At 43.0% G+C, this 27,354-nt stretch overlaps 2 protein-coding genes across 4 annotated transcripts; one reads left to right on the top strand and one right to left on the bottom strand.

The window, feature by feature from the left end:
• Positions 1 to 2,398: 2,398 nt before the first annotated feature.
• On the top strand, positions 2,399 to 6,180 carry PDC (phosducin). Its single transcript, XM_021525157.2, has 3 exons — positions 2,399 to 2,474; positions 4,102 to 4,262; positions 5,656 to 6,180. The coding sequence occupies exons 1-3, from the start codon at positions 2,414 to 2,416 to the stop codon at positions 6,178 to 6,180; spliced, it is 747 nt and encodes a 248-aa protein (XP_021380832.2). The 5' UTR covers positions 2,399 to 2,413.
• A 4,365-nt stretch (positions 6,181 to 10,545) lies between these two features.
• Positions 10,546 to 27,081, bottom strand: ODR4 (odr-4 GPCR localization factor homolog). Of its 3 annotated transcripts, none has more exons than XM_021525149.3 (14): positions 26,999 to 27,081; positions 25,018 to 25,151; positions 24,788 to 24,919; positions 24,312 to 24,407; positions 23,081 to 23,187; positions 22,310 to 22,346; positions 22,047 to 22,187; positions 21,371 to 21,466; positions 20,834 to 20,899; positions 19,438 to 19,566; positions 18,658 to 18,748; positions 17,498 to 17,683; positions 12,385 to 12,477; positions 10,546 to 11,748 (listed from the first exon to the last, which is right to left on the bottom strand). In XM_021525149.3, exons 2-14 carry the CDS (start codon positions 25,114 to 25,116, stop codon positions 11,681 to 11,683), a joined length of 1,341 nt encoding a protein of 446 aa, XP_021380824.2. In that variant the 5' UTR covers positions 25,117 to 25,151; positions 26,999 to 27,081; the 3' UTR covers positions 10,546 to 11,680. The 3 variants fall into 3 exon arrangements, with proteins under 3 accessions (XP_021380824.2, XP_077641637.1, XP_077641638.1); XM_077785511.1 differs by lacking the exon at positions 26,999 to 27,081 and adding an exon at positions 26,225 to 26,244; XM_077785512.1 differs by lacking the exons at positions 23,081 to 23,187; positions 26,999 to 27,081 and adding an exon at positions 26,225 to 26,245 and having other exon boundaries at positions 22,310 to 22,351.
• Positions 27,082 to 27,354: the final 273 nt, after the last annotated feature.

Raw genomic sequence — 27,354 nt, 5'->3', positions numbered from 1 at the left:
GCACCCACACAAGCCTCTCCATGGGGCTGCTGATCTTGCAAGAGCTGCCATGTGATGCAGAGGAGGGTTCCAGCCTACCCCATGCCGGGCACACCAGGTGCTAGCACACCTGTAGAGGTAAGCAGGTGGCACCTTTTCACCTGAGACACTCATGATGGGCCATCCTGACCTACTCTGTGACACCCTCTGCCGTGCTGACTCAGCCTTACACACAAACATTTCTTCACAGGGGCACTTGCATAACAACAACCTCCACAGCTGGCAGCACCCACACTTCCCCATTTATTGGGAAGCTCACTTTTAACTTTGGAAAATGCTGCTTGCCTGGCACATAAAAGAACACCTCCTCACCACCCAAAAAAAAAACCCACACAGCAACTCCACCTCAACCCTTGGCGAGGATGTGGGAGAGTTCCCTGCCCAGTGATTGCCCGACTTTGCCCACGCACGACACGCAAGAGCTTCCGCTGCACTTTCCTCAAGGAGAGCCAGCTCAGCCTGGAACACCCTCCCATGGACCATCCTGTCCATGTGCCATGTCCTCAGAGGCCTGGTTGGGAAACACCTGGCTCGGCCAGCCCCATTCTCCCAGGGCTAAGATAAGAATGACAAGGATTTACAGCCCCACTGAGATGAAAGGGGAAGGGTTTGCATGCCTGGCTCCCAGCTCACAGCCCAGCTCATTCACAGGGACAGGATGAAATTTTAGGAGTTGCCAGCCCATGGTCAGCCTCCCAGCCTGTGCACGGTCAGGGCTGTTTCCTCGTGCCACACTGCAGAAGAATGGTGAAACACAGCCTTTAAGCTGATATGATTCATGTAATCTTCACAGATTTATGGGGCACAATAGATCAGGGACGTAAATTTTACAGAGACCTTTCATTAGTTAAGAAATCCGTTCCCACCTCTGGGAAGAGACATGTTTCACCAAAAGCACAGTCAAGTTTTCTGGTTTGAGCCTGCAATTGAGTTGCTTGAGTTTCATACCCTGTGCTTCTCAGCTCAAAGCTCTGAGACAGCAAAGCACACAGAGAATCAAATCCTCTTGTTACCCCCAGAACAAAGAAAATCCCCAACAGCAGCCACAAAAGCTTATTGTAGATGTCAGTGTAAAACAAGGGAATGACTTAAGGGTTTGACCCAGCATATATATCTGCTCATCCCTGACATGGCAAAGATTCTTAGTTTTCCCTAGTGAGAAGGGATTAGTTCCAATTTCTATTTCAGAACTGAGGGAACAACAAATAATCTGATAATCTGGATCTATGTAGTGACAACAGCCTATCTATAGAGCAACCTAGAGAATTTATACTAATGAAGCTTAATTAATTACCTGCTTTCCTTCCAAACTTACTTGCAATGTTTCCCACAAGTTCTGATTAATTGTCATGAGAACACGCACAGAACAACTTATTTGCACATTTGCTAATCAGCTTCAGTCCCAGTACCTACAAGAATCAGATCCCTTGTGTCCTGCTCAGCTGGTGCTATGGAAAAATGAAGGCAGATACATCACTATTTGTCATTCCACTCTAACACCCCAGCAGCCTTTCAATAAGGCAGTCATGGCATGAGAATGCCTTTGCTACTGGTGCTAAGCTTAACTTAGCACCTGAACAGCTGAAACTAATCCAGACTTAATGGGAACACTCAAATCACCTGCCTTAAGGCTTCTTGCTGCTCTGTAGTGCTCTGGCACCACTGGTCTGGTGGGAACACTCAAAATAAATGTGGTTCTCCATCAAAATCTCCACTGTAAGAGACAAAAAGGGTGTTGGTGAATCACAGCACCCTGACAGTGTCATCTGGTTCTTTGGGTTGTCTGGTTTATGGAAAGGGTGGAACATGAAAGTGATTTTGATTTATAACCACTATCAGTTTGCTGTCTTGCAACAAACATGGCCCAACCAGCTCCAGGATGTTCAAAGATCTCTTGCCCAACAGGTTCAAATATTTGGCTCCATTTTCTGTATGTGAAATGAGCAATTTGGGAAAACCTTAAAAATAAATGCTAACAGCACTTGGAAAATTAATAGGGACCAGTTCCAAGAGGGATTAAAAAAAAAAAAAAAGAAAATACTCAGTGCATATTTCTGTTGCAGGAAGTTTTACACTCACTATTTCCATTATCACATCCCTGATATTCTCCAGTGATTGGGAAGGAACAGTGTAATGAAGGAGCCCTCACCTGAGAATCTGGCCAGGCAAAGGAGACTGGCAGATATCCCAATTGCTTTCTGTGGGTCAATGACAAGCTCCATAATTACCATGTGTATTTTGATCTTCACTGATACTCACCAGCTACAGGAAATTATACATTGTGTTGTACCTGCTGCAAGCTTATCCTTTTGCTATCCTGTTATTAACTGTTCTCCCTTTGGGACTTGCAGCATCTCCTACTCCAGCCACTGAAATGGAAGAAAATGCGAACACCAGCTTGGAAGAAGACTTTGAAGGGCAGGCAACACACACAGGCAAGGAAACTAACAGGGTTTTTTTCCCAAAAATAAGTCAAACTCTCACTGTGCCCTGGGGAAGCCTTGAATTCCAGTTGTTCCAGTGGCCAAACCTCTTGCCCACAAACCCAGGTTCTAAAGGCAATGAGAAAGTGCCTTTGGGGCAAGTGACAGCCCCCATGGAGGGCAGGTAACAGCAAATGTTGTGCTGCTCTCCTCAAACCTGAAGCAAAAGGCAAATGCAGGGGACACTTGACAAAGCCACCAAGAGCCATGGCCCAACATGGCTCCTGTTGGTTTATTGCCTCACTCCTGTGGTTTATTTTTTCACTTTGCTCTCCAGGGGAGGAGAGAAACAACAAAAGAGCAACAAAACCCATGTTAGTATTAGGTGATAACGTTTCACTAGAAAGGCAAAATTATTTTTTCCTTCTTAGAGAAGGAACACTTGGTGCTAAGCATGCCCCATGTAACAAACACAGCACAGCATTTATAAGCTTTTAAAAAAGGCTTCAGTCAAAACCATCACTCTTTTTAATCCAGTGCTCAATCACCAGGATTTTTATAAGTACTGACATTGTGTTCAGCCCTACAGCTCCTCCATCCCACTGCCAGGTAACAGGATGCCAATCATTCCCTCCCTCTGCTCCAAGGGCTTCTTTTCCTTGGAGCTATAATAAATGCACAATATAATAACTCTGGGGTTCTTTCCCAACCAGCCTTGCTGCTGTTGGCCAAGATTATGATATATGCACAGGCTGGATGGGGCTCTGAGCAACAGAGCTAGAGGAAGGTGTCCTTACCCATGGCAGGGGGTGGAATGAGATTAGCTTTAAGGTCCCTTCTAACTCAAACCATTCTATGAAAAAAAAACCCCATATATATATATATCCACATCTCATTTTCATCACATCTTCCTTGTGAAAATGAGAGCTTCTTACCCAGCCTTTTCTAAATTTTCCATAGGAAACTTCACCTGTGAAAACACTGAAATATTCTTTGTTTTTTCTTTATAATCTAAGATGCAGATTAAATGTTTTCATTTTGAAGAACACCACCACAATTTCAAAATTTAAGCAGCTTAATTAAGCAGCTCCAAACAACAAGATCTTCATTACCATCAGAATTATCATTTGCCTTATGGGTTACTCTTCCAGTGCAAAAGGTATTGTTTGGGGTTTTTAAAGATAATCTCAAATGTCCTGCATTCTTAGTTTCTCTGAGTCCTTATGCATATTTAATATTTAAATTTTATTAAATATTTAAATTAGCACTTAACCCATTTTTAAAGAAACCAAGTATTTTGTTACAAAACACCATCTTTGGCCAGCATGGCAGATTTATCATGCTTCAACATCCTCATCCATGTTTATTGCTCATGTAGTTTACCAAAATCCTTCCAAAGTATCCTGATGGGAACCAGATCACCAAAGTGATCCAGGTGAGAAAAACCCTCTTTATTTTTTCTTTCTTCTTTCATCTTTCATTGATCCAAAAGCTCTGTTTCTCAGCTCTCCTGGAGAGTGCCTTGGAAGGAGTAGGGACAGATAAACTGAGGCACAGAAGGACAAACCAGCAAAGAACACAAACTTCTCAGGAAAGGTCTTGTTGCAGTCACTTTCTCACCCAACTTCATCTCTCTTAGGGCCCAAAGGTGTGATCAATGACTGGAGGAAGTTCAAATTAGAGAGTGAAGATAGTGACTCCTTACCCCTGAGTAAGAAAGAAATGCTTAGACAAATGTCTTCACCACACAGATCTTTCAGCAGAGATGACAAAGACACCAGAGAGAGATTCTGCCGTAAGGTAAGATAAGCAAAAGGAATTAACTTTGGCTCTATATAAACATGTCTGTTACAAGATAGAAAATCTTGAATTTCCCACTCAATTTCCATGCAACTTAGCAGAGCTCTCACAATGCAACAGAACACGTGTGCAAAACAATGGAGTTGGGGAGGGGACCTGAGCACCAGGAGTGGCTGAAGGAGCCAGGAGGGCTCAGCCTGGTGAAAAGGAGGTTCAGGGGGGATCTTCTGGCTCTGCACAACTCCTGACAGGAGAGGACAGCCAGGGGTTGGGCTCTGCTCCCAGGGAACTAAGGACAGGATGAGAGGAAACAGCCACAAATTGCTCTGGGGAAGCTTAGATTGGATATCAGGAAAATTTCTTCCCCATAAGGGTGGTCAAACATTGGAAGGGACTGCCCAGGCATTGATGGCATCACCATTCCTGAAAGAATAAAAAAAAAAATAGGAATGTGGTGCTCATGGACACGGGTTAGAGGTGGATTTGGCAGTGCTGGGTTACTGGTTGGACTTAATGATCTTAGAGGGCTTTTCCAACCTTAATTAGTGGCTCTGTGATTCTTTTTATCCTGTCCTCTTTCAAGCAAAGGGTAACTTCAGTAAAACAAACAGTGTATTTCACATCTATCACAGCACACCTTGACATTTGTTCCTCCCTTCCCTGCCACCATGCTCTATCCTTGGTTAATGCAATGGAAAATTTTTAGCAGGTTTAAAAACCTGTAAGCCAGGATAGAGCTCTGAGCCTGAACATCACCCATGAACATTTACTAATTCTGAAACAGAGGGGAATCAAACCCCCAACAGCACAGGAATTAAGCCTGCCTCAATACTGGCAAAATTTCCACTGGTTCTGAGATCCATACATTTTTGCCAGATGTGGCCACTGCCTTCAGTACCGCCATGCTGACAGGCAAGTGTTGAGACAGGTGTCGCCCTGTTCTTTTAAAAGTTTTAAAGTTCCTTCAGAAGTTTTCTATACCTTCTAATGTTTACATATTCCTACTGGAGCTCTCACACACTGTTCATGTAAATAATTATTGTTTTGGAGGAGAGAATTGATAGACTGTTAGTTTAACCAGTGTAGTTGGAGAAGTAACAATTTCATCCTCCAACCCACTGTCATTTCTAAAATTATGATATAATGAAGTCAGAAATAAAAGTTAGGAAGTAACTTTTTATTCTTTTGATCTTGAGTAAATGCGTGAGTAATTTTGTGTCATAGTACAACAGACGGGATCTTCACCTGTCTCTCAGCAAGACGTCCCGAGTCACTGTAGGGAGTGATGGTTCTTCTAAGCTCAGTTTTTGGTGCTCTTCAGACAACAGGTGGGTCTGTCCCCATTGCAGCTCCAAGGGGCCCAGTCCCTAACCTCCCTCTCTGATATCCACAGATGAGCATGCAGGAGTACGAGCTGATCCACGCCGCGCAGGAGGACGAGAGCTGCCTACAGCAGTACCGCAAGCGCTGCATGCAGGACATGCACCAGCGGCTCAGCTTCGGGCCCAAGTTCGGCTTCCTGTGCGAGCTGCAGAGCGGGGAACAGTTCCTGGAGGCCGTGGAGAAGGAGCACAAAACCACCACGGTCATCGTGCACATTTACGAGGACGGCGTCAAGGGCTGCGAGGCCCTCAACAGCAGCCTGACCTGCCTGGCGGCCGAGTACCCCACCGTCAAGTTCTGCAAGATCAAGGCCTCCAGCACGGGCGCCGGGGATCGCTTCTCCAGCGAGGTGCTCCCCTCACTGCTGGTCTACAAGGCTGGGGAGCTCCTGAGCAATTTCATTAGTGTTTCTGAACAGTTCAGTGAGGAGTTCTTTGCCGTGGATGTGGAGGCTTTCCTAAATGAGTATGGGCTGCTACCTGAGAGGGAGCTTCCAGCGCTGGGAAATGGCACGGATGAGCCAGATGTTGAATAATATTAGAGCCAGAGTCCTCACTGCCTCCCTTTCCTCTTCAGTCAGCTGTAAATCAATGTCAGTAACACCCATCCCACTTAGAGAAGGCTGTCTTTGCTCATTTACATGTAACAAATAACTGTTTAACTGTTAGCATGCAAATTCTACTTACAACACATACAGCTGGCAGTCCTGTACATACTTCTATGCCAGCCACAAGAAACAGGAAGAACAGCAGTGATATTTAAGAACTATAGGAAAAACAAATTAAAAATTGAGGGCCGATGCCTGTCACCACAAAGCACAAGTCCTTCATCTCAGCGGGGACAGGACTGGTCCATCCCTCTGTGCACACAAAAAACCATCTCCATGTTCTGGAGATGTTACAGCAAGTCCTAGCTCCCGATTCACTTCTACCAACTTTGGCAGGAACAAGCAATTTTAAGGGCAGACAAATAGGCCAAAGTCTTTGCATTCCTAAATGGCTCAAGTATCTAGGTCATTATTTTATTCCACATTTAATACTCAATACGGATGCAAAGGGAGAAGTTAGCTTGGTGCTTCTGTAAGATTTTCACCCAAACAGTTGACACAGACACAGCATCAGCTGATTTCAGTTCATCAGTGCTGGGCAGTCACATTTAAAATGCCTGTGAGTTTCTGGAAAAAGTATGTTATGCTTATGTAATAACTCTGAATAAAGCTTTTCAATTCTCAAAACTTGCCATTGGAAGTGTGGAATATATTGGTAGTACACAACCTTACCCTTAAAAACATATGAAATATTAGTAAGTATCACCAGATACTTAAAGTTTTAAGTTTTGTTAAATGGAAATTGCTGGGAACTACAATTTAATAATCTGATTGAGAGGAAGATATGGGATAAACTCACTATAGACATTCTCTGATACAAAACAACAAACATTAGAAACACTTCAGTAATTTCTGCACACTGGCAAAGCTAAAGGCTGGATTTGACTGGGGATGGAAGTACTTGTATCTTACTGAGATCTTAACAGCACATATTAGCTTATATGTTTGAGATTATCAAAATGTTAAAGACTATTACTCTTTTGTTTATTTTTCTTTTGTTCTATCAAAATGCTACTGAATTGCTACTTTTAACATTCTTTTGCCATGGATGACTATTTTAGCAGAGCTCCAGAAACTTCATGTCATGTACACTAAGCAGTGCAAATGAAGATCCTTATCATCTCTCACACAATCTTCTCTAACCTGTAAAACAATTTATGACTTTATTACACCAAGAATTCAAATAGCATGCTCCCAAAATGTCATGATTTCCATGTTGTAAGTTGCTGAGTGAGAATTGTCCCAAGTCTTTCTGATGGAGTTCCAGGGGGAGTAAAGCTTTTCCCTTGGAACAGTCCTCTCTCCCTTACTGAAGCATGAAGTTGAGCCCTCAGGTAAAGTCACTTTCATCCTAACATTTCATTTGTCTCTTCAGAATGTTTGCAGATCTACCATTTGCAGATACACCCAACAGCATTAAAATCCAATGATCTTACAGGAGTTTAGGTAGAAAATACTGAATTATCTTTGTCCATCACAAAAGTAACCAGTTACCTAAGCAGCAGAACAATATTTCTCTTGCATTTAATGACATGTTTTGAAGAAGAGACATGAAAAATTTCTACCCTGTACACACCAACAAAAATCTGCATTTCAGCTGTGGGAACTTACTTCCATGAGAACTTTCCCTCTTTATCCAACTTGGTTTAAAAGCTATTAGGGTGTAAATCAGCAGCCTCATCACATAAGCTTCCTTTTTTTTTTTTTTTTTTTTTTTGAGAACAAGGCTGAAAGCACAAAACCCAACAAAACCACCACAGAAGCTGCACCTACAGCTACTGTATGAAACAAGTTGACATTCCAATTTAAGAGACAGACTAAATGTGCTTAAGCAGGATTTTCTTCAACCTGTAATTTAAAAAACAAAAACCAAAGAGCAAACACAAAAGTGGCACCAAGCCTCAACAGAAGCTCATGACTAATGAAGTTGCAAATAAAACTCTGATCACAGCAGTTATCAGTTTCTGCAGGGAAAAAAAACTAGCCTTAAAAACAAAAAGCAAGATTTGACTCAACCATTTATTACTGTATGAAGGTTTTTGAGTAGCCAACAGTAAATGCTTCAATAAACACATGGGAACAGCCTTCCTGCTACCCTGGGCTGTGGCTACTCTTCCTTTTGACTCAAAGTCACAGAGACCCTGAGTCTCCAAATATTCTGATGGAGCAGAGGAGGGAACAAATTACCACTGGTGTCACTGCTGCTCAGACTGAGAGCAAAGCCTCTGGTAGATGCCAGTGTCCTGCTGTCAGCTGGGACAGTTATTCTTCCTCCCAGCAGCCTGGAGAGGCTGTTTTGGATCCAGTACAGAATCATTTTGAGAACACACTGACGCTTCGGCAGCTGCTGAGCAGAGCCCAGCCCACGTCAAGGACTCTGCGGCGTCCCAGGCTCTGCCAGGGAGGAGCTGCAGCAGGAGCTGGGCTGGAGCAGGGCCAGGAGAGCTGATCCCCCGGGCAGAGGCCACCCCACAGCCCGGGATGCCAGCCCAGGGTGTGACTGGGGCAGTGGGCAGAGGGGCTGAAGGATGCTGAGGGACAGGCTGGGCATCAGTGGGTGGGCGGGGAGGGGCTGCACTGTGATCACTCATCTCTCTGGACTGTAATCTCCTCTCTCTTTTTCTTATCTCCATTTTCATTGTTATTATTACTACTACTATTATGATATCGTACTTTATTTCAATTATTAAATTGCTCTTATTGCAACCCAAGAGTTTTATCTTTGTCCAACCCTCAGCCCGTTGCCCCAGGGAAGTGAACAAGCCCTGTGTGGTCCTTAGTTGCCAGCTGGGGTCAAACCATCACAACCTGTCACAACTTATCACACCAAATGCTGCCCTCAGATGTGAGGAATTATAAACCTCCAAGACCAAGTGACCAAGACCACTGAGGCTTTTAAAACCCCATGGCACAGAAAATAATGATTCTGTAAAACTATTTTGTACTATAAATTTTAGGACTATACTTAGAGCAGCCTGATTTTCAGATGTGGAAATCCAAACCATTCCTCTGAACTTTTACATATTAAACTAAATATATTATCTGCAATCATGGACATGAATTAACAAAGCTCAGTATCAGTCACAGTGGAGTTTTCTTATACTTAAAGCTTTGGAGTACGGGCAGGAAGAGGATAAACCTACAATGAAACCTGAGCTAGAGTTAAGCAGTATTCAGGAAACAGATTTTTAAAAGGTTGTTTTCCTTTTCTCTTACACACACATTTTAATTTATCCTAAACCCTCATTATCTTACGCTATCAACATTACAAAAAGTTGCAAGAAAGGATGGGACAATTAAATCCCCTCTTGGTTAGTCCTGTAATTCTTAGACAAGTGAAAACCTGCTTTCTTCTACATCCATTATTTCCTCATGGCAGGATGACTGGAAGGCTCAATCTGTAGGTACAAGTCAAATTACTCATTTTTTCTTTGACAGGGTTGATTAATTTATTATTGCACAGATGGTACTTCAACTGTCTCCTATAATATACCTGAAATCCCCAGCAGAGCAACTTCTTTGTCTTCCTCCAAGCCCCTACTGGAAAATTAGATTCCTGATACAAAGTTAGTTCTGAACTGAAGGGTTAATTTGACCATGACCACAAAGATAAGGATCATTTACTAAGCACAGAATAAGCCTGCAGAGAGGAAGGAAAAAGAGGAAGAGAGTTCTTTGCAAGGGGATCCCTGGAATAATACATCCCAACAAGCTCTATTTTTGACATCACAAGTACTAAACAAGAACAACTACGAGAAGAGTGTTTCAGGACAATTTTCTTCTCTGGTGTCAGAAATGCTTTACTTGCTGTATTTCACTTCTGTGGCTGAGTTTTGTGTTACAGGCAACTAAAGGATAATCATTTTGTTTTTTACCTCCAAAAGCACACCCTGTTCTCCTTAAAAAATATACATATAAAAGACAGTGTCTTTTTTCCTAATTACATCCCTGTTCCTCCTTCTAACAGAGACTGTAGCAGAGCAGTTTTTAAACCAACCACATTCTGAATCATGTTACAAAATTATTCCCATTTTCTGGATAACCCTCAGCCTCCCCTGGATGTCATCCTACCTCCTCATTTTGATTCCACCGACTGGCACAGAATAAAAAGCAATTATAAAACCCACAGCAGCTGAACCCAGTGCCTCCATTACAACACTCACCACCTTCCTCCAGGAAGCCCCACCTGAGCAAGGCTGAGCACAGAATGTCAACACTGTCATTCAAAAATGCAGCTTTTTCCAAACATGTAAAAACAGAATACACAAGTGAGGCAACAGTACTCAACACACCTTTGTCAGAGTTTCCTTTATTAAAGGTATCCCAGTACATACTTGATTATGCTTTAGAATCAAAGGGTTTGGGTTTTTTTGTGTTCCACTACCTTCAAACAAAAAAAAAAAAGAAAGAAATTTGCATTGGTATTAAAATGCCATTTATTCTTTTCTTTTATAGCTCAGGTCCAAGTAAACATCACATTTCATATACAAATTATCTTTATTAGCCTTACTAGAGTTCATTCCCTCTGTCCACCTTCCTCATGTCAAGTAAACATGTAACTGGCCAACATCCCCAGGAGAATCACTCATAAAGGAAAGCTCTCTGTTTATAATCTAAAAATCCTGATTAGCAATAATTTTGATAACTTGCCTATATCTACAAGATAACCCACAAGGCCTGCCTAGGTGTAACTGAAACAGCTAAAATTCCAAGGAAACAATGATTGTATTGGAGCTGGACAGAGAAATCCTCATCAGGAGGCACTGAATCAAAGGCAGCAGCATACACACAGCTCAGCATGCCATGCATTTCATTGATTTCTGAGTTCTCCAGTCTTGAGCCAAGCTATTTACAGGCTGCCTTGATCTAGTCTTGAAATTTTAGAAACTATTTGTATGCATTTTATGCTAGTTAGTATTATCGAAACCAATGCCTATGGTGAAATACTGGCTTTACTAAAACTAATTTTCCCCCAATTAACTGTAATAAAATAAGATTTCTCTTAGCAAAGGAACCCTTAAAGCAGGAATCGTCATACCTGTTCATTATGGTTTTACCAATACCCTGAGAAACACCAGGAGTAGCATTTTACATTAAAGGAACCAAGAGGAAGAAAATTAGGGTTCTGTATTTGTTTAAGGGACCTCTCCAAAAAATAATATTACCATTCATTAATACAGAGCGACAGGGTTAGTTTCCTGTAAACCTGATTCACCCTCTACTTGATTCTGCATAATTCTACTTGATCTAGGAAGTGTATGATGGAACAAGGTAACTGAACCTACCATTACAGTTTACATTGCACATCTACCTGGTGAGATTTAGACAACAATTCTTAATTACTAATATATTAAACCCAACTATTTCCATCCTCTGAATTGCCAACATTTCCCAGGAGCTGTGGTGACTGGAGTTTAATCACTGGAGATCAATCACTGAAGTAGTTGAAGGAGAAAATCGATGCCAGGACTGCAACAGCAGCTGCCACGACCAGCCCTAAATCCAGAGGGAACAGGCAGTGAGGGAAGGGCAGCACAGGCAGCCCTAAATCCAGAGGGAACACAGGCAGGGAGGGAAGGGCAGCAGAACCAGCCCTAAATCCAGAGGGAACAGGCAGGGAGGGAAGGGCAGCACAGGCAGGGAGGGAAGGGTGAGTCAGAGGGAATGAGCACAAAGGGAAACAAAAAGAGCTACCCCAAAAACCACTGTTATTAGCATGCCCATTACTGATGCAGTTGATACAGAAAACCCCTAAACATCTCAGTGATGATGTAAGGGAAAACATTTTTACATTCAAAGTAAACACATATTTACTGCTCCTATTTAATCTTCCACTTACTATATTCTGTTTCTGATAATTAATAGAAACCAAAAGTAACTGCTTTGTTGATTAAAGTGTAGCTATTTCAATACAAGCAGCCCCACAGCAAAGAGAGCTGTACTAAGTGCAGACAGATCTCTGAGAGCTGGACGAGGCAGCACCATGCAGAAGTTACAATGGAAAGGAGAATTCTGTGGCTGGTGTTCCCTGAATTCATGAGCTGACAATTAGGATGCTGTGGAGCTAACAGTCCTGAAAGGGGCCACTGCAGGTTCTGGTGTGCCATAGCAGAAATCTGGGAAGGAACATACCCATATTTTGTTGGAGCTTCAACAGCAACGTTGCTTTTGTCAGCTGTGCCTGTTGTGTGTCAGTCGGGCTGTCAGTCACTGGGCAAATATCAACTGCATGGAAATCAAGGGAAGAAGGGGAAAATTAACAATTGTGTTTTACAGTGAATTCATGCAAAAGGCCAAGAACTTCACATCAACTTTATAAAGTGTATTTATGGTAGGAAAAAACCCAGTTTATTGCAGTAGAAATGGTACAACAGCAATAGTACAGCAATATGCTGTATGTCTCAAAAGGTAAAACTAAAGAGACAAAATACATTTCGGGAGGAGCTCCTCTTCCAAAACTCATTCTCCACACCCTGCTTCCAGAGTAACATTCCCAACCCTCTTTGCATAGCCTGGGGAGAATTTGACTATGTGAGAGGGAACCACCAAAATGTACCATGAAGCACCTTCCAAGATCAAAGGTTCCCTTCAGAGCCATCTGTTCCAAGCTCAGGGTACATGCAAATCCCACTGCCATGAGAGAATGAGCCCGGCAGCACTTCCCTACCCAACAGCCAGAGATGCATTTTTTCCAGCCACAGAAATTTCTTTTTGAAAATCCCCTAAAAGCACCCTTTCACAGCAGGCATTGAGGACTCATTCCTCCATGGAAGAATTACTAAATTCTTAGTCTGCCCAGCCAGGATGTGAGAGAGCTTGAGTCTATTTCCAGGCAGATGGGACTCAAACCTGTATCTATTTCCTTTGCAAAGATCTCCCTAATCCCTTGGCTATATCCAGCTTGTTAGAGGGGCAGAAGAGAAAGAAGGGGATTAATCTCCAGTCCTTCAGCCCATCTTGTTTGAGCCACATAAAGCCAGCATGGAACACACCATACAGCCCCCCGTGACAAGGCTGCTTGATGGTCATGGGCCAAAGGCCTTCAATTTGCAGCATCCCCATCTTCAGGAGTTTGCCAAGACTTGCCAAAAATTTGGATTACAATTCAGAATCTACAACCACAGGCACCTTCTCCACAAGGAAAGGATAAGACAAAGTGTTTGTCATGGCAGTGGGAGCTGGATGTGTCTGGGAAGAATGAGACAAGCAGGCTCAGATAAGAGAACGAGCCTAACAGACTGTTCTGGAGACAAGGGAACCCCCAGCAGTACCAGATATCAGGGTTTAGAAGGCCATGGAACACTGATCTGAATAAAAACAGATCTCCATTTCCACAGAGGGGTTGACCATCAGCAATAAATCACAAATTACATGCTTGAGTAATAAGGCACATCCTTTGTGTGATTCATATGCAAATGTTTCATGAAGTACTTTCTCTGTCATTAACTATGGTGGAAATGGATAATCTAGATGATCAGAAAGGTTGTTTCTGTGGATTGGTTGAGTCATGTGAATAATTGTCTTCAAAATATCCTTAAGTCAAACTTGCACAAGACCTGTTACACAAAGAACACCCAAACTAGCTTTTAAAACCTGTCTTTAGGTTTTTTATCCTTAAACCCATTGTATTGGTACAGGATGTACAGTAGAGAAAACACTGCTTGATATGAAACTCAGCAGGACAGTGAGATAAACAGATATACAGACATTGCTGGGAGACCTCTCTGCAAGCAGCACATCCATGTAAAATCGAGATAACAATATTTCAGTGCCAAGTGTGCTTTTTGAAGAGAAATTATCAAATATCCCTGAATCCCACTGGTCCTCAATGAGGCCATGGCTAGATAGTTCTTTTCTTTGTGCCAAGAAAAACACTCCCTCAGCTGCCTACAATATGAGCAGTAGTCTTCAGATAGAGTGGAGGAGTTACTAATTGTTGCAATATAGGTTCTCAGTATCTTTAACCAGCGCAGTAAGAAAACTTCTGTCCAGAGTTTTGAATTCTGTAAAATATCCCACTTTGGGACAATCTGACTGCATTTTTTGGGCCACCTCTGAAGTCTAGCTCCAGCAGGTTCCTTTCTGCTGTATATTTGATGAGCAGGTAGGATGGTCTGTGCCCTCTAATTTGAGGTTTCCTTGTGCCTCCCTGTGCTGAGGGGACCTTTGGAAGCTGCACATCAAGGCAGCTGCACATTTCTCACCTGTTCAAAGGGAAAAAAATAAAAAGACAAAGGGAAAAAGGAAAAAAAAAACCCACCCTTGAGCTATTTAGTTACCACAGGCCTTTATGCCATCACATTCTGGCAGGTTTGCATGTAGAGCAGCAAAATCACATTAAGAGTTCTCATAGCAGATGTTTTCTAGTACCAGTTAGATGAATCCTTAATTCTTCAGTTTCCTAACCATGATGGGGAAGTGATTACCACTGCTGAAGCCTTATTTCTATCTATCCACTCAGGGTATTTAACAGCCCACCCCCTGCACCAAGGAGGAGCAGGGATTTACTAAAGCCAATCAGAAATGCAGAGTTTTCAGTTGCCTGTATTAGAGCACTGAATACCTTGAAATTACAGTGTTAGAGCTATTTAAGGCTTTCATTTATAAATAGCTTGGGGTTTACTTTCTATTTTCCACATAGCAATTTTAAAGCATGACCCAGTGGTGTCTCCATTGGAGAGCTGTACAAGGAGTCAAGAGACTAAAACTGCAGGAGATAGCAGGAAACCCCCAAGATCAGTAAACACATAAAACTGACCTCAAAAATTCATGTTTTGACTAAAAGGTGCTTAAAAAAGAAATCTTTTGCCTATACTGATTAGATCCTGGTGTTCTAAAGTGCATATTTTCAAGAGCAACAAATCCCCAAATATTTCAAAAGCCTGCTCGTGTTCTTGAATTTTAGAGAATTCTTTTTATCAGCAAAATTTCCCCAGAACCTCAGAATGAGCAGCATTTCCAGTTAATTCGAGGTAGGTGCCTCAGACCACAGGAACTGTGACACAAACAGAAAGGCTGATGACACAATTCCCTACAAAACAATTACTGAATATTGACTATTATTAACAAAGTTAGAACTAAGCTTAGAGAAAAAACACATACTTCCCAAGTCAAAATGATGCTCTGAAAAAGCATTTGCACAAGAGAAAACACAAACTCCATTATAACACAAAAACATGTTCACAGCAATACTTAGACATTTCATACCAAAGCAACAATAAAAATCAAATCCCATAATTAATGTTTTTTTTTTTTTTAGAATGCAGGCCACTTTGTATGCATTTAACAGGACTCTTTCTAAAACAACCCTCCTGGTATGATAAAAATGTATAAATAACTTGTGATTTTAATAAACCACAAGTGACTGATGCCTCAAGTTTAATTATCAGAATGAACAGTACTGTGCTGAAATTACTGATATCACTGCAAATAACAGAGTCCATTCCATGGACAAACTTTATGGTGGTCACCAGAACAAGGCCAGGCTTTCCTAAAATCCCCTTGCATGTTTTTTCCTCTCCTCTTCCATGCACTTATTTTAAGTTGTGGGTTTAGGGTTTCTTTTTAAAAGAAAATATATACCTACTTCAATTTGCTTTTCTTTCACAGAAAAGAAATATAAATCCCCCCCAGTTAACTCTACAAGTAGCAGACTACAAGAACACCCACGCTCCTTTTCTGGCCATCACTTCACCTATTGTTGGTATTAATCTTTGGGATGCCCTGCTCTGAGTGGAAAGGTGTTTCCTTCCTAGCAGCAGCTCACACAGCCTTACATAAGCAATAAAGCTGAACTGAATCATCACCTCTCTCCTCCCACACCTCTCTCCACTGCTACAACAATACTCATTTGCTTCTCTAAGCTACACTGATTCCTTAAAGCTCAGTAGTAATTAGTTTTAAGAGTATTAAAGTTACTCTAATAATGCCAGGGAGATTTTTATTGGCTTTCCTGTTTTCCTTGAGGTTCCTGTACACCTCTTACTCCTCAAAAGGATGAGTCAGTTCACAGCTAACAGGTCTCGTTAAAGCCTGGGGGGAGCTGATTCATTTAGAAAGACAAGAATTTATGGTTAAATCTGAAATTAGGAAACGCAAAACCCCCTCCAAGTTAACCTGCAAGTCAAGTTCACCCTGCAGGGCAAGTCATGGATGCATTGCTCTGTTTTTGTCCCTAAATACCAACATCAAAAATTGTTCATAGTTCTTACATGAGACTTAGTGTTGGATTTTTTTATTTACTTAAATTATAAAACTGGAACCTGCAGCTCATATGCATGTTGATTGGGGAAAAAAAAGAGGAGCAAAATCTCTTCCATAAGACCACAGGAGATGTTATTAGGTGCATTTCAATGTCGTATTTGAATTCTACAAAGAAAACAACATTGCGAGGGGAAAAAAACCCAACAGGGCATAATATAGACCAGAAATATTCAGAAAGAGGAATCCAGTAACTAGATTATGTCAAAATATCTGTATTAAAGGGAATATAGCAGTCTCATAATCAGACCACAAACTTGTAAGACATTCAGTACAAAATGAAAAGTGATCTCAATTTTGTTTTCATTCTGGGTGAACCACAAATCTTCAGGTTTGGGCACTGCATTTGGTACGTAAATTAAAACATTCCAAATAAAGAAAGATATTTGGCACTTTTTAGAGCATCAGGTTTAGCATGAAAACTTCCTGAAAGACACATTAGACTATATGATTGTTTTGCTAGAAGAATTTTTGAAGTGTTTTTAATTCTGTAGTGAAAAAACAGTAGATTTGACTAAATCACTCAACTTATTCTAACTTGTCTCAAAACTACTTAGCACTAAAAAAAATGAACTATTGAAAGTGTAAACATATATACTCATGTAAAAAATAAAGCTTTATGGGGTGTTTTTAAGACTTTATTTGTCAATAAAGGATCCCCTCTAATTCATGAGCACAGTGGTGAATACAAACCTTGGTTATCCATCTCTTATGTTTCTACAGCAGCTCATGGGTTGCAGCCATAGCTGCACTGAAAAACCAACATATTTGAGAGAAAAAAGAGAAGTCCGTTCCAAGAAACACAAACTGTAAGAAACTGGACCATTTTCCACAATATATTTAAGCTGCAATGTATTGTTATAAATCCTTAGAGTTGCATATGAAGTAAGCTGACTTTATCCATACCTGGATAAAACTGGCCTATGCCATTAGTCAGCATTTTCCTAGCCCCTGACCCAGCCTGCCCTGGTTCTCAGATATTTACCTGTGCTAATGTCCTCAGCTATGTGCATATCTTCAGCTTGCACAGGCTGATCCAGCATCTCCACAAAACGTTCCTGGATTTCTCCAGGAGCCTCATCACCAAACTTATAATCACTGAGCATCACATTGGATCCAGCAACTGGGACAAACAGTCTCTGAGGCAAGACATGATATTCCCTCCCAAAATCTAAAAGGAAAGAGAGAGAAATACCATCCCAATAAAAGCCTTGACAGTGATGATAAGATTCCTCCATAATCTCTGAGCATAAGATAAAGTCATTGCAAAAGAGCTCAAGGTCTCTGTGTAGAAACCCTGCTTTCAGCCTGGCTTAGTGGGCTGGTATTATATGGATTTATGTCTTTACATTATTAGCCTCTCCAGAAGTACCCAGGGCAGCTCCAAAACAGACCATAAAACGCAAAGCAGAGCTTTTCTCCTGTTTGGAATGACTTGCAGGGGTGCTCTGGGAGAGCCTGCAGGTAAGAGCTCCCCGAGGAGAGGAGCAGGATTTCACCAGCACACAGGATCGCAGAGGTGTCACACTCAGCCACAAAGCTCGGGTGCCACCTAGAGAGGCGACTCAGAACTACGTGCAATAGAAAAGGCTCTCTGTGCCGAGACATTGCCATTGTTTTGTCAATTAACTCCTTTTTGCTTTAAGGCAACGACACCACTGCACTGACTTAAAGGAGTTTAGAGTCCCAGCATGGGCTCAGAGATCCGGTCTCTATCAAGTTTTAACACACATCGCTATTAATAGGAGCATCATACATGGATTAAAACAAATAGAAATAAAAATTTACAGTGTGCAAGGTACAGTTGGAACTTTAGAGACAAGAATTTCAACTACAGAAGTTTTAAAAATCACAAAATTTCTGGTGAGTGAGGAAGCTGGGATTGCATTTTGTGGCTACAGAAACTGAACACAAACATGGTGTGAAAGCCACAATGCCAAAGGACACAAATTGACAAAAAATTTTCCAGATTTAAGAAAAAGTCAAGGCTGACAAGCAGCAATTATACCTTTTATTTTTAATTCTGCTCTAACCATACTGGAGCTTCACTATAACAGAATTTTCTACAACCACCAAAATTCAAATATAAGCTGGTGGCTTTGGTTGTTTTTTGGTGTTTTTTTTTTTTTTTTTTTAATTTCTTACATTTCTTCTGAGGTCCTTCATTTAAAATCAGATCTTCAAATAGTATTTCACACCGATCACTCAATGTGTTTATTATGTCTCTTTTCAAAGCCTGCAAGGACAGAGTGAAATCATCAGGAATATCAAAACTATTTGCAAAATCAAAACTATTTGCAAAGCTTTTAACCAGGAAGAAATAAACAAAGCCCTGTATGTTAAACCCATGATGAAAGAATAGTTTTTTCCTAGAAAGTAAAAACTAGTGTAAATTTTCTAACTAATAATTTATTAATTTTAAAAAGCTAACATCAAAAGAATTGGTATCAAGAAGGAAAACCACAAAACAAAAATGAAAAGCTGAGGAAAGTTTTAGGATTGTTAGGTAAGAACTGACATCTTCTAGATGTTTACCAGTAAAGCTAAACAAAAAAAAAAAAATCACAAGGCAATGATTGAATCAGTGCGGGAAAAACATAAATTACTGAGCAAGTAAATCTGAATTTTACATCTACAAATATAAAAATATAGTCTGCAGCCTTTTTTAAAGAGAATTTTTCAAAGCCTAATCCCTTTTAACAATTTGTGCAAAGATTCCCCAGAGCCCAGCCTTACCCACAGCACACATATCCTCTAGAAGGGAAAAACTAACTAACCCCACATGGATGATTTCTAAAATAATCCCCCTGTCTGACATTTTCACCCTAGTTTAGACCATTCTGGCAAAAAAAAAAAAAAAACAGTATGCCATGTCCCAGGTGTTTCAGGAGAATGTTTTTGATGGACTAAGACCCTGCTCAGTACCTGAATGGCTTCTTTAACCTTGGGCTTGTTGCTGTGGATGTAGGCCCTGCATTTCACAGCTCCCCGGAGGTTTATGGAGCCACTGCACACCTGCACTGTCGCCGTGGACCTGGGGCTGCTGCCCTGGCACTGGGGAACAAACACATCCACTTTTATCTCAGGCCCTTGCAGCAGAGTCACTAAAACCAGAACCAGCAAACCAACAGCAGGTGCTCACACACAAGCTGTTTCCCTCATCATGTAGAATTAATCTTATTTTAGTTATTCATTTGGTTAGGTAAGACTGAAAATCTCTTTTTTATTATGGAAAATGTGTTTATCTCTCCAGGTGTTTCAAACTTTAAAACTTTCCAGGCTTGTGGCAAATAACAACATTGCAACTGTTAAGTCTTTTTCAGGCTTTTTTTAAGCAATGACGTTTTCATGTTTGCTATAATCAGCGTAACCCAGGGTGTGCTGGGAGTCATCCCATCAGTCAGTACCAAATTATACACGTGGTCACACTGCGAGCTGCATCAAACTGTTGCCTAGAAATGCTCTCCCTAATTACCACAACAATGAGTGTGAGCATGAAGCATTCCAGGACAACACCTGGAAACACTGGGATGCACAACTTCCACACGAACTGCACAAACCACTTTTGCCAAAAAGAATTTTCCTCTCCCTGCAGGAATTAACCTCAATACAATAGACAATAACAACAAAAGAAGCTGAGATACTCATGCATTAAAATAGCATTGGAAACATTTCTAGTTTTGCTGAACATAACTTTGAGAATCCAGGAACCACCTGACAAAACAGAAGACTACGAAACAAGGTCTGGACACATTTGGACTTCAGGACCTAGACTGGGGCACCAAATTCACAGTTCTTCCCAACTCAGGTAGGGAGGAAACTCCTGACATAGATCCAGCAGCTCCAGATGATGATTCAGCTCACGGGATCTACGCCTTAATCCAGAGCTGGCAGCTGAGCTTCTGACAAAAGTATCCAAGTGAATGTCCAAGCTAGCCAAGACAAGCTGTGGATTGAAGTGTGGGGTGAATTTCAGATGCAAAGTCACTTGAAATCAATGTACACAGGCACCTACAGGTATCCTACTACCAAAGGAGTTAGTCACAGGACTTTTTTTCCATAACCTGTTTTCCAGTCTTTCAGCTATATTATGCAATTCATGGACAACATGGTTATCTCACCACAAAAATTTCTAAAGGCACAAAGTATGCAGATCTGTTAACAAGCAGTTTCATATTCAATATCCATGTGGGGAAAAAAAAGTCTTAGGAATAAGTGAGCAAGTTTTCTAGACAATAATTCAGAACCATGTTCTCTTATTTTTTGCTCTATTTTATAGTTTAAAGGCAAGTTTATACTTTGCAAACCACTAAAAACTTACCAGCTGTGTGAGAACCTTGACATCAGAAAACTGACTGCTGGGCTGAGTATTTCCTCTGAGCTTTTTCTGAAGGGAAAAAAAATTCTTTGTGTCATGAAACTGGAAAAAGTCCCCGAAGCAGTCTCCTCACTAAGGCATATAGTGTTCCCTAGCTAATAGCCTCTGAAACCAACCTAGAAACCAACTTAGAAACCAACCAAAAGAATAAAACTACAAAACTGAAAGAGAGATGAATGCATCACCCAACAAGGAGACCGAAGTAGGTCTTTGAAATGTCATCACCCACATTCACACCTCACTCGTGCCCTGTAATAGAAACATTTCAGTCATTTCACACATAATTACTGCATTCACACTGCCCCAGGAGGGATAGGCAGGAATGGAGCTGAGAGCAGGAGCAGTTCAGTGTACTGGTTACATGGAACAGCCAATCAGATCAACAAACACTGCACAGGAGATGTCTCATGCAACGTTTGTCACACAGAGGTTCCAACCACACATCTATTAGAGCTCAATTCCTCCTTGTTTGGTACTCACCTGTCCTTCCAGAAGTTCTGTATCCTCATCTTTAATTTGGCCATTGATCAGAAAAACACTGTCTTCTATCTGTTTTGACCATCGGTTTAACCCATTCTTTAAAATAAGTGAAAACAAACAAACAAACAAACAAACAACACAAGAAAGTGGAAAGAATTTCACTGAAGGGTTGGACAGTCCCATGCTAAAACTTACAGAAGTATGTGTTTTAATAGTTACTCTGAGAGAGTTTTAAAGTCTGTGAAAAACCCATGTTTTTCCCAAGGTAAACCTTAAATGGACCACATTCAGAACAAAATAAGAAACAAGCATTGCAAAATACTGAAGTGCCACCCCAGGAATCTGGAGTTGTAGAGAGGGTTGTACTCATTGAAAGTCAACTCATGGCAAAAGCACCCCCTAGTCATGCACAAATTGGGTGTAACCTTTCACCAGGTGAGGCACCAGAGAGGTTACCTGGGATACTCATGACAATTATTACATAATTTTGAACAAAGGAAACTTCTCACTGAGCACAGCAGAAGAGTTACATTTAGAAGAGGAATAATTGTTCAACATTCTCCACTGATTAGTCCTACTCCTGTCCTGCACTGTTCAACTCCTCTCTTATTTAATTTTCAGCAGAGAAATGAGTGTGGTTACTGCTGTGTAGGAACTGGAGCAGGCAGTGAGTTACCTTGGTATTCTTCTCCAGGTCATGGTTGGGGGAAGTAGCAAGAAGTGGAATGTGGATGTTCACATTTACTGTGCAGCCCAAAGCTACCCAGGAGGCAGTCAGAGCACTCTGGTACTTCCAGTCTGCTGGTTTAGCTGAACTCTGACAGCAGAAAAGAAAAGCCATAAAGCATCTACCCAAATCACTGTATTGAGGCTTTTTTGGGGTTTAGCATTACTTGCCATGCATTAAAAGCTGGGTGTGGCACAGCAGGATGAGCTTACCTTTGGGTCCTGCACATCGTAGGTCCGGCAAACTACTCTGTGCTACTTAAAGAAAAAAGACCCAGTGAAAAGCAAGGGAACAACTAAAAGCAATCCACAATTAACTTAGTCCTCTACTAAACTTCCTTGTCAAGCTAATTCATGCTCTGGAGCAAGTTCTCACCTTTCATCAGTGTAAAAAAGTGGGAAACATTTGCCTGTAATCTCCAACTACCACACTGATGCTGTGCCATCTCTTACAAACAAATTAAGATCAATATGTATTGACAGGACAAGCACCAAGGCACCAATTTGTAATTTATCCTCATCTCTCTCTCTCTCTCCTCCCCGCTCAGAGAAAAATCCTTGCTTTCTCTCCTTGTATTATGTCATTACCAACAGCTCCAGCATTCTGCTGCAGCTCTAGTATTGACCCCACAGGACTGCTGCTGCCCCAGTTCCATGCAACCTCCACTGGTAACAGCAATTCAAGAAGCCAAACAGTGATTTAGATTTTTTTTTTCAGTTTATGCAAGTCAAGACTGACTGGGAAAGATGTCATTTGATGCTGTCACACAGACAGACCTCATAAGAAATGATAAAATTTTGCAAGGACAAGAGGGTCAATAGTCTTAACCACGGCAAATCAGAAAACTTCATTATTTCAACTTATACATGTCTAGCTGAACTAAAACAGCCTCCTCCTCCCTAATTCTTATTTATTCAACACTAACTGGATAAAAGAGGTTGGGATAGCAGCCTCAGTCAATAAACGTTGCTCATAAAGGATACTTTCTTGTAGCAGAACAGATTTGAAGTGCTGCTCTGTCTGAGACCTCCTCCTCAGCAGGTTTCCAGAGCCTTCTTTTACTCAAGGACTTTTCCACTGAGAAGATTAGCTAAAGACCAAAAATACATTGCAAAAATATGCACTATAATTCCTGGAAAATAGTCTTGTACTAAAATTTTAAGTCCAAGCGATATGTATAAGCAGGAAAAACACGGCTTACATGTCAACAAAATGTCACATTAAAAGAAAATTCAACAGGGATTCATAGGCACTTTTCCCCAGACTGAAAGAGGCTTGTGAAATCTTAATTTAGCTCCATTATAAACCAAAGCAAGCAGCACACATTCACATGTCCAACCTGTATGCTTTTGTCCTTACAGACATATTACAGTTTTGTGCCTATCAGCTGGCTCAGGAAATTATGCAAAATAGCTACTAATTATAAAAAACAAATCCCCCTAATTTTTAATTCAACAATCACTGATCACCTGGACAAAGCTCATCTTTTTTAGCCAGCTACCAGTTTCATTAAGCATAACTTAGATGCAATTACACTGAACTGCCAAAATTGACTCTCAGGCTCTCAGGTTGACAAACCTGCTCATGCTTAAATCACTGACCATGATTATGTTAGAAAAAAGATAAAATGAACATATATTTTCAGAACAGAAACCAAATATGGCAGTAGATGCCCCAAAACTGTAACAAAGATGCATTTTAAGTCTTATCACATAGTTCTGAGTATGTTTTAAATTTAATCCCACACTCCTAAGTGCACACATTCTAGACAAAATGTTTCTCTTAAAGGAACCAGAATTATAGATCTTTCACTGCTGTAAACACCTCCAAACTGAGAGATTCATTCAGACAAGGAAAGCTAACATGTTTACATCCCTAGCACCTTTATGTGGCTTTATATTAAGCAACAAGGATTTAGCTTTATATAAACCTTGAGGATGTTTTCCTTAAGCCCGAATGTCCATGTTCAGTAAATACAGACAAACCCAGTAAATAGAAATTCATATTTGTAACAAACAGGAGGTTAACAAATAGTGTCCCACAGGACAGGGATTTCTGGGGTTTCAGCCTCAAACCCACACATCAAAGCACAACTCTTGTGACATAAAGCAACAAAACTACTGTGTTTTAGTCAAGTCAGTGACAGGGAATTCTTCATACACAGCTAAGGATGTTGCTGTCCTTCCAGATGTCCCTTCCAGGAGCTCTGATTACCTTGCGCAAAGCATTTTGACCATCTTTAGCCAGCTCTGGAGTTGCAATCATGAACACACCAAGAACCAGCAACCCTCCAGGGAGCATTCTGGACACCTTGAAAATTAAAATGAACATTTATTAATAGGATTGGCAATCTAGAAACCATGTAACTTGAGAGACAAGTGGTGAGACAAGTCTGCACCAACAGCAGAAGTGAATTAAGGGAGACTGGTTTTCACTTACAGGACCCTCTCCATGAAGGAACACATCCTGCAAGTGTTTTCCCTTCAGTAATATTAAGTGTCCTTTCATCAAAAAACCTGAAAACATTAAGGGTATCTCTGGTTTAAAACACCTGTGCCCAGCATGATTAGGAATGCTCTGCCACTTTGAAAAAGGGCTTGAGAAGATACAACTGCTGAGATCCCTTGTGTTCATCTTATTTCTCTCCTGTTCCTCCCACCCCTTTGTCACCTCGCAGGGCGAGTTCTCACCTGACTGGCGTGTGTGGTGATCCACTCCTCATCCAGGGATGCCAGCTTGGGAGGGCCCACGCTCTCCTCCTGCTGCTGCTCCTTGGGAGGGGTTCGCACAGCCCGAATGACATAGTCCCGCTGGGGGGAACACTTGCCAAAATATCAACAGAAGCAAACACAGCGTGAGGCTGGTGAACAGGGGTTCCCCCAATTCACAGCAATGAATGGAAGGATAATTCCACACTTACCTGCCCTATCAACAAGCCAGTGACATATGGCTTCACCTTCATGCTGAGCTCTGTCAGGTACTGCCCGATACCTTCCTCAACAAGGTAAGTCCTACCCATGGCTCCAGGTTTAAGTGAGGTGCTGTAGTTCCAACCTACAAAACACACAATGCATAAAGTGAAAGAAGGTACATACACTGCAATGGGTACAGGAGAAAATGTCTCACACAAAGATCCTTTTGAACTGTTTGATTGAAAACTCCCTGCAAGGTCATTGAGTCCGACCATTTCCCCAAGGCCACCACTGACCCATGTCCCCAAATTCTTCATCCACATGGCTTTAAAATCTCTCCAGGCATGGGGATTCTCCCCCTGCCCTGGGCAGCTCTGCCAGGGCTGGACAGCCCTTTCAGTAAAGGATTTTTTTCCCAGTATCAAATCTGAACCTACCCTGATGCAACTGGAGACCATTTCCTCTCACGCTGTCCCTGTTCCTGGGAGTAGAGCCCGACCCCCCTGGCTGTCCCCTCCTGTCAGGAGTTGTGCAGAGCCACAAGGTCCCCCCTGAGCCTCCTTTTCTCCAGTCTGAGCCCCTTTCCCAGATCCCTCAGCCACTCCTGGTGCTCCAGCCCCTTCCCAGCTCCATTCCCTTCCCTGGATATGCTCCAGCCCCTCCACATCTTTCTTGTCATGAGGGGCCTAAAACTGAACCCAGGACTTGACTTTTGAAATGCTTTGAAGAAAAAGCATCGTGCTGCATGATACTTCTAAAGGATGCACTGTTCCATTCACACAGTGACTTGCTGAACTCCATACATGCCCTTGAACATGCTACACTACTTCCATTCCAATGCCCAAGCACTCAAAGCACAGCATCTGGGGACATTCCAATGAGCAGCCTTTGCAGATCCCCCCCAGAACCCAGGAGCTGCCACAGACTCCCGCGCTTCCCTGTAGGGCTGGACTGAAAACCCCTTCATGCCCGGAGAGTTCTCCCATGGAATTAAGCATTAAAAACCTGAAGCCCAAGAGCACAGGGTGAGAAAAAAAAAAAGAGCATCCTGAACCTCCACAGGGGAGGTGCTCACACACCTCAACTCATGCCCCCATGCACTTCCAGACCCCCGGGCTCAGCACCTCCAGAAACCCAGCTGAGTACCTGCACATCCACTGGATCAAAACCTCCACATTCCTCAGGATCAGCACCTCCACATCCCCAGATCAGCACCTGCCCATTCCCGGGGATCAGCACCTGCCCATTCCCGGAATCGGCACCTGCACATTCCCGGGATCGGCCCCTGCCCGTTCCCGGGGATCAGCCCCTGCCCGTTCCCGGGGATCAGCACCTGCACATTCCCGGGGATCACACATTCCCGGGGATCAGCACCTGCACATTCCCGGGGATCAGCACCTGCCCATTCCCAGATCAGCCCCTGCCCATTCCCGGGATCAGCCCCTGCCCATTCCCAGGATCAGCACCTGCCTATTCCCGGGGATCAGCCCCTGCCCATTCCCAGGATCAGCACTTGCCCATTCCCAGGACCAGCACTTGCCCGTTCCCGGGGATCAGCCCCTGCCCATTCCCGGGATCAGCACCTGCCCATTCCCAGCTCAGCCTCTGCCCATTCCCGGGGATCAGCACCTGCACATCCCCCAGGATCAGCCCCTGCCCATCCCCAGCTCAGCCCCTGCCCATCCCCAGCTCAGCCCCTGCCCGTTCCCAACTCAGCCCCTGCCCATCCCCAGCTCAGCCCCTGCCCATCCCCAGCTCAGCCCCTGCCCGTTCCCGGGGATCAGCACCTGCCCATTCCCAGCTCAGCCCCTGCCCATTCCCGGGGATCAGCCCCTGCCCATTCCCGGGGATCAGCCCCTGCCCATCCCCAGCTCAGCCCCTGCCCATCCCCAGCTCAGCCCCTGCCCGTTCCCAGCTCAGCCCCTGCCCGTTCCCAGCTCAGCCCCTGCCCATCCCCAGCTCAGCCCCTGCCCATCCCCAGCTCAGCACCTGCCCATTCCCGATTCCCGCAGCCGCCGCCTCAGCCGAGCGGCGCCGTGGCCGGTGACGCCATCGCGGCGCGCGGCGCCGGGAGATGCCGCACGGCGCCGCCGAGCGGAGCGCGGGAAAGGCGCGCGGGGCGCAGCGCGCGGCCCCGCCATGCTGGGAGTGGCGGAAGCGGCCGCGCCTCGCCGGCCCCCGCGGGGCACACGGGGCGCCCTGCAGGCACGGACAGCTCCGCGTCCGGCATGGCGGCGAGCCCGTGCGGTCTCCCGTCGCGGCTGTCCCGGCCGCGGCGGTGAGGGGCGCTGCCGCCACACCCGAGATGGCGGGCGGGCGGCGGAAGCGGAAGCGCGGCGGGCGGC

The sequence above is a fragment of the Lonchura striata genome, chromosome 9 (genome assembly GCF_046129695.1).
Source record: "Lonchura striata isolate bLonStr1 chromosome 9, bLonStr1.mat, whole genome shotgun sequence".
Taxonomy (NCBI): Eukaryota; Metazoa; Chordata; class Aves; order Passeriformes; family Estrildidae; genus Lonchura; species Lonchura striata.
The sequence above is the reverse complement of the archived record's forward strand: the minus strand, read 5'-3'. Positions and strand labels throughout refer to the sequence as shown.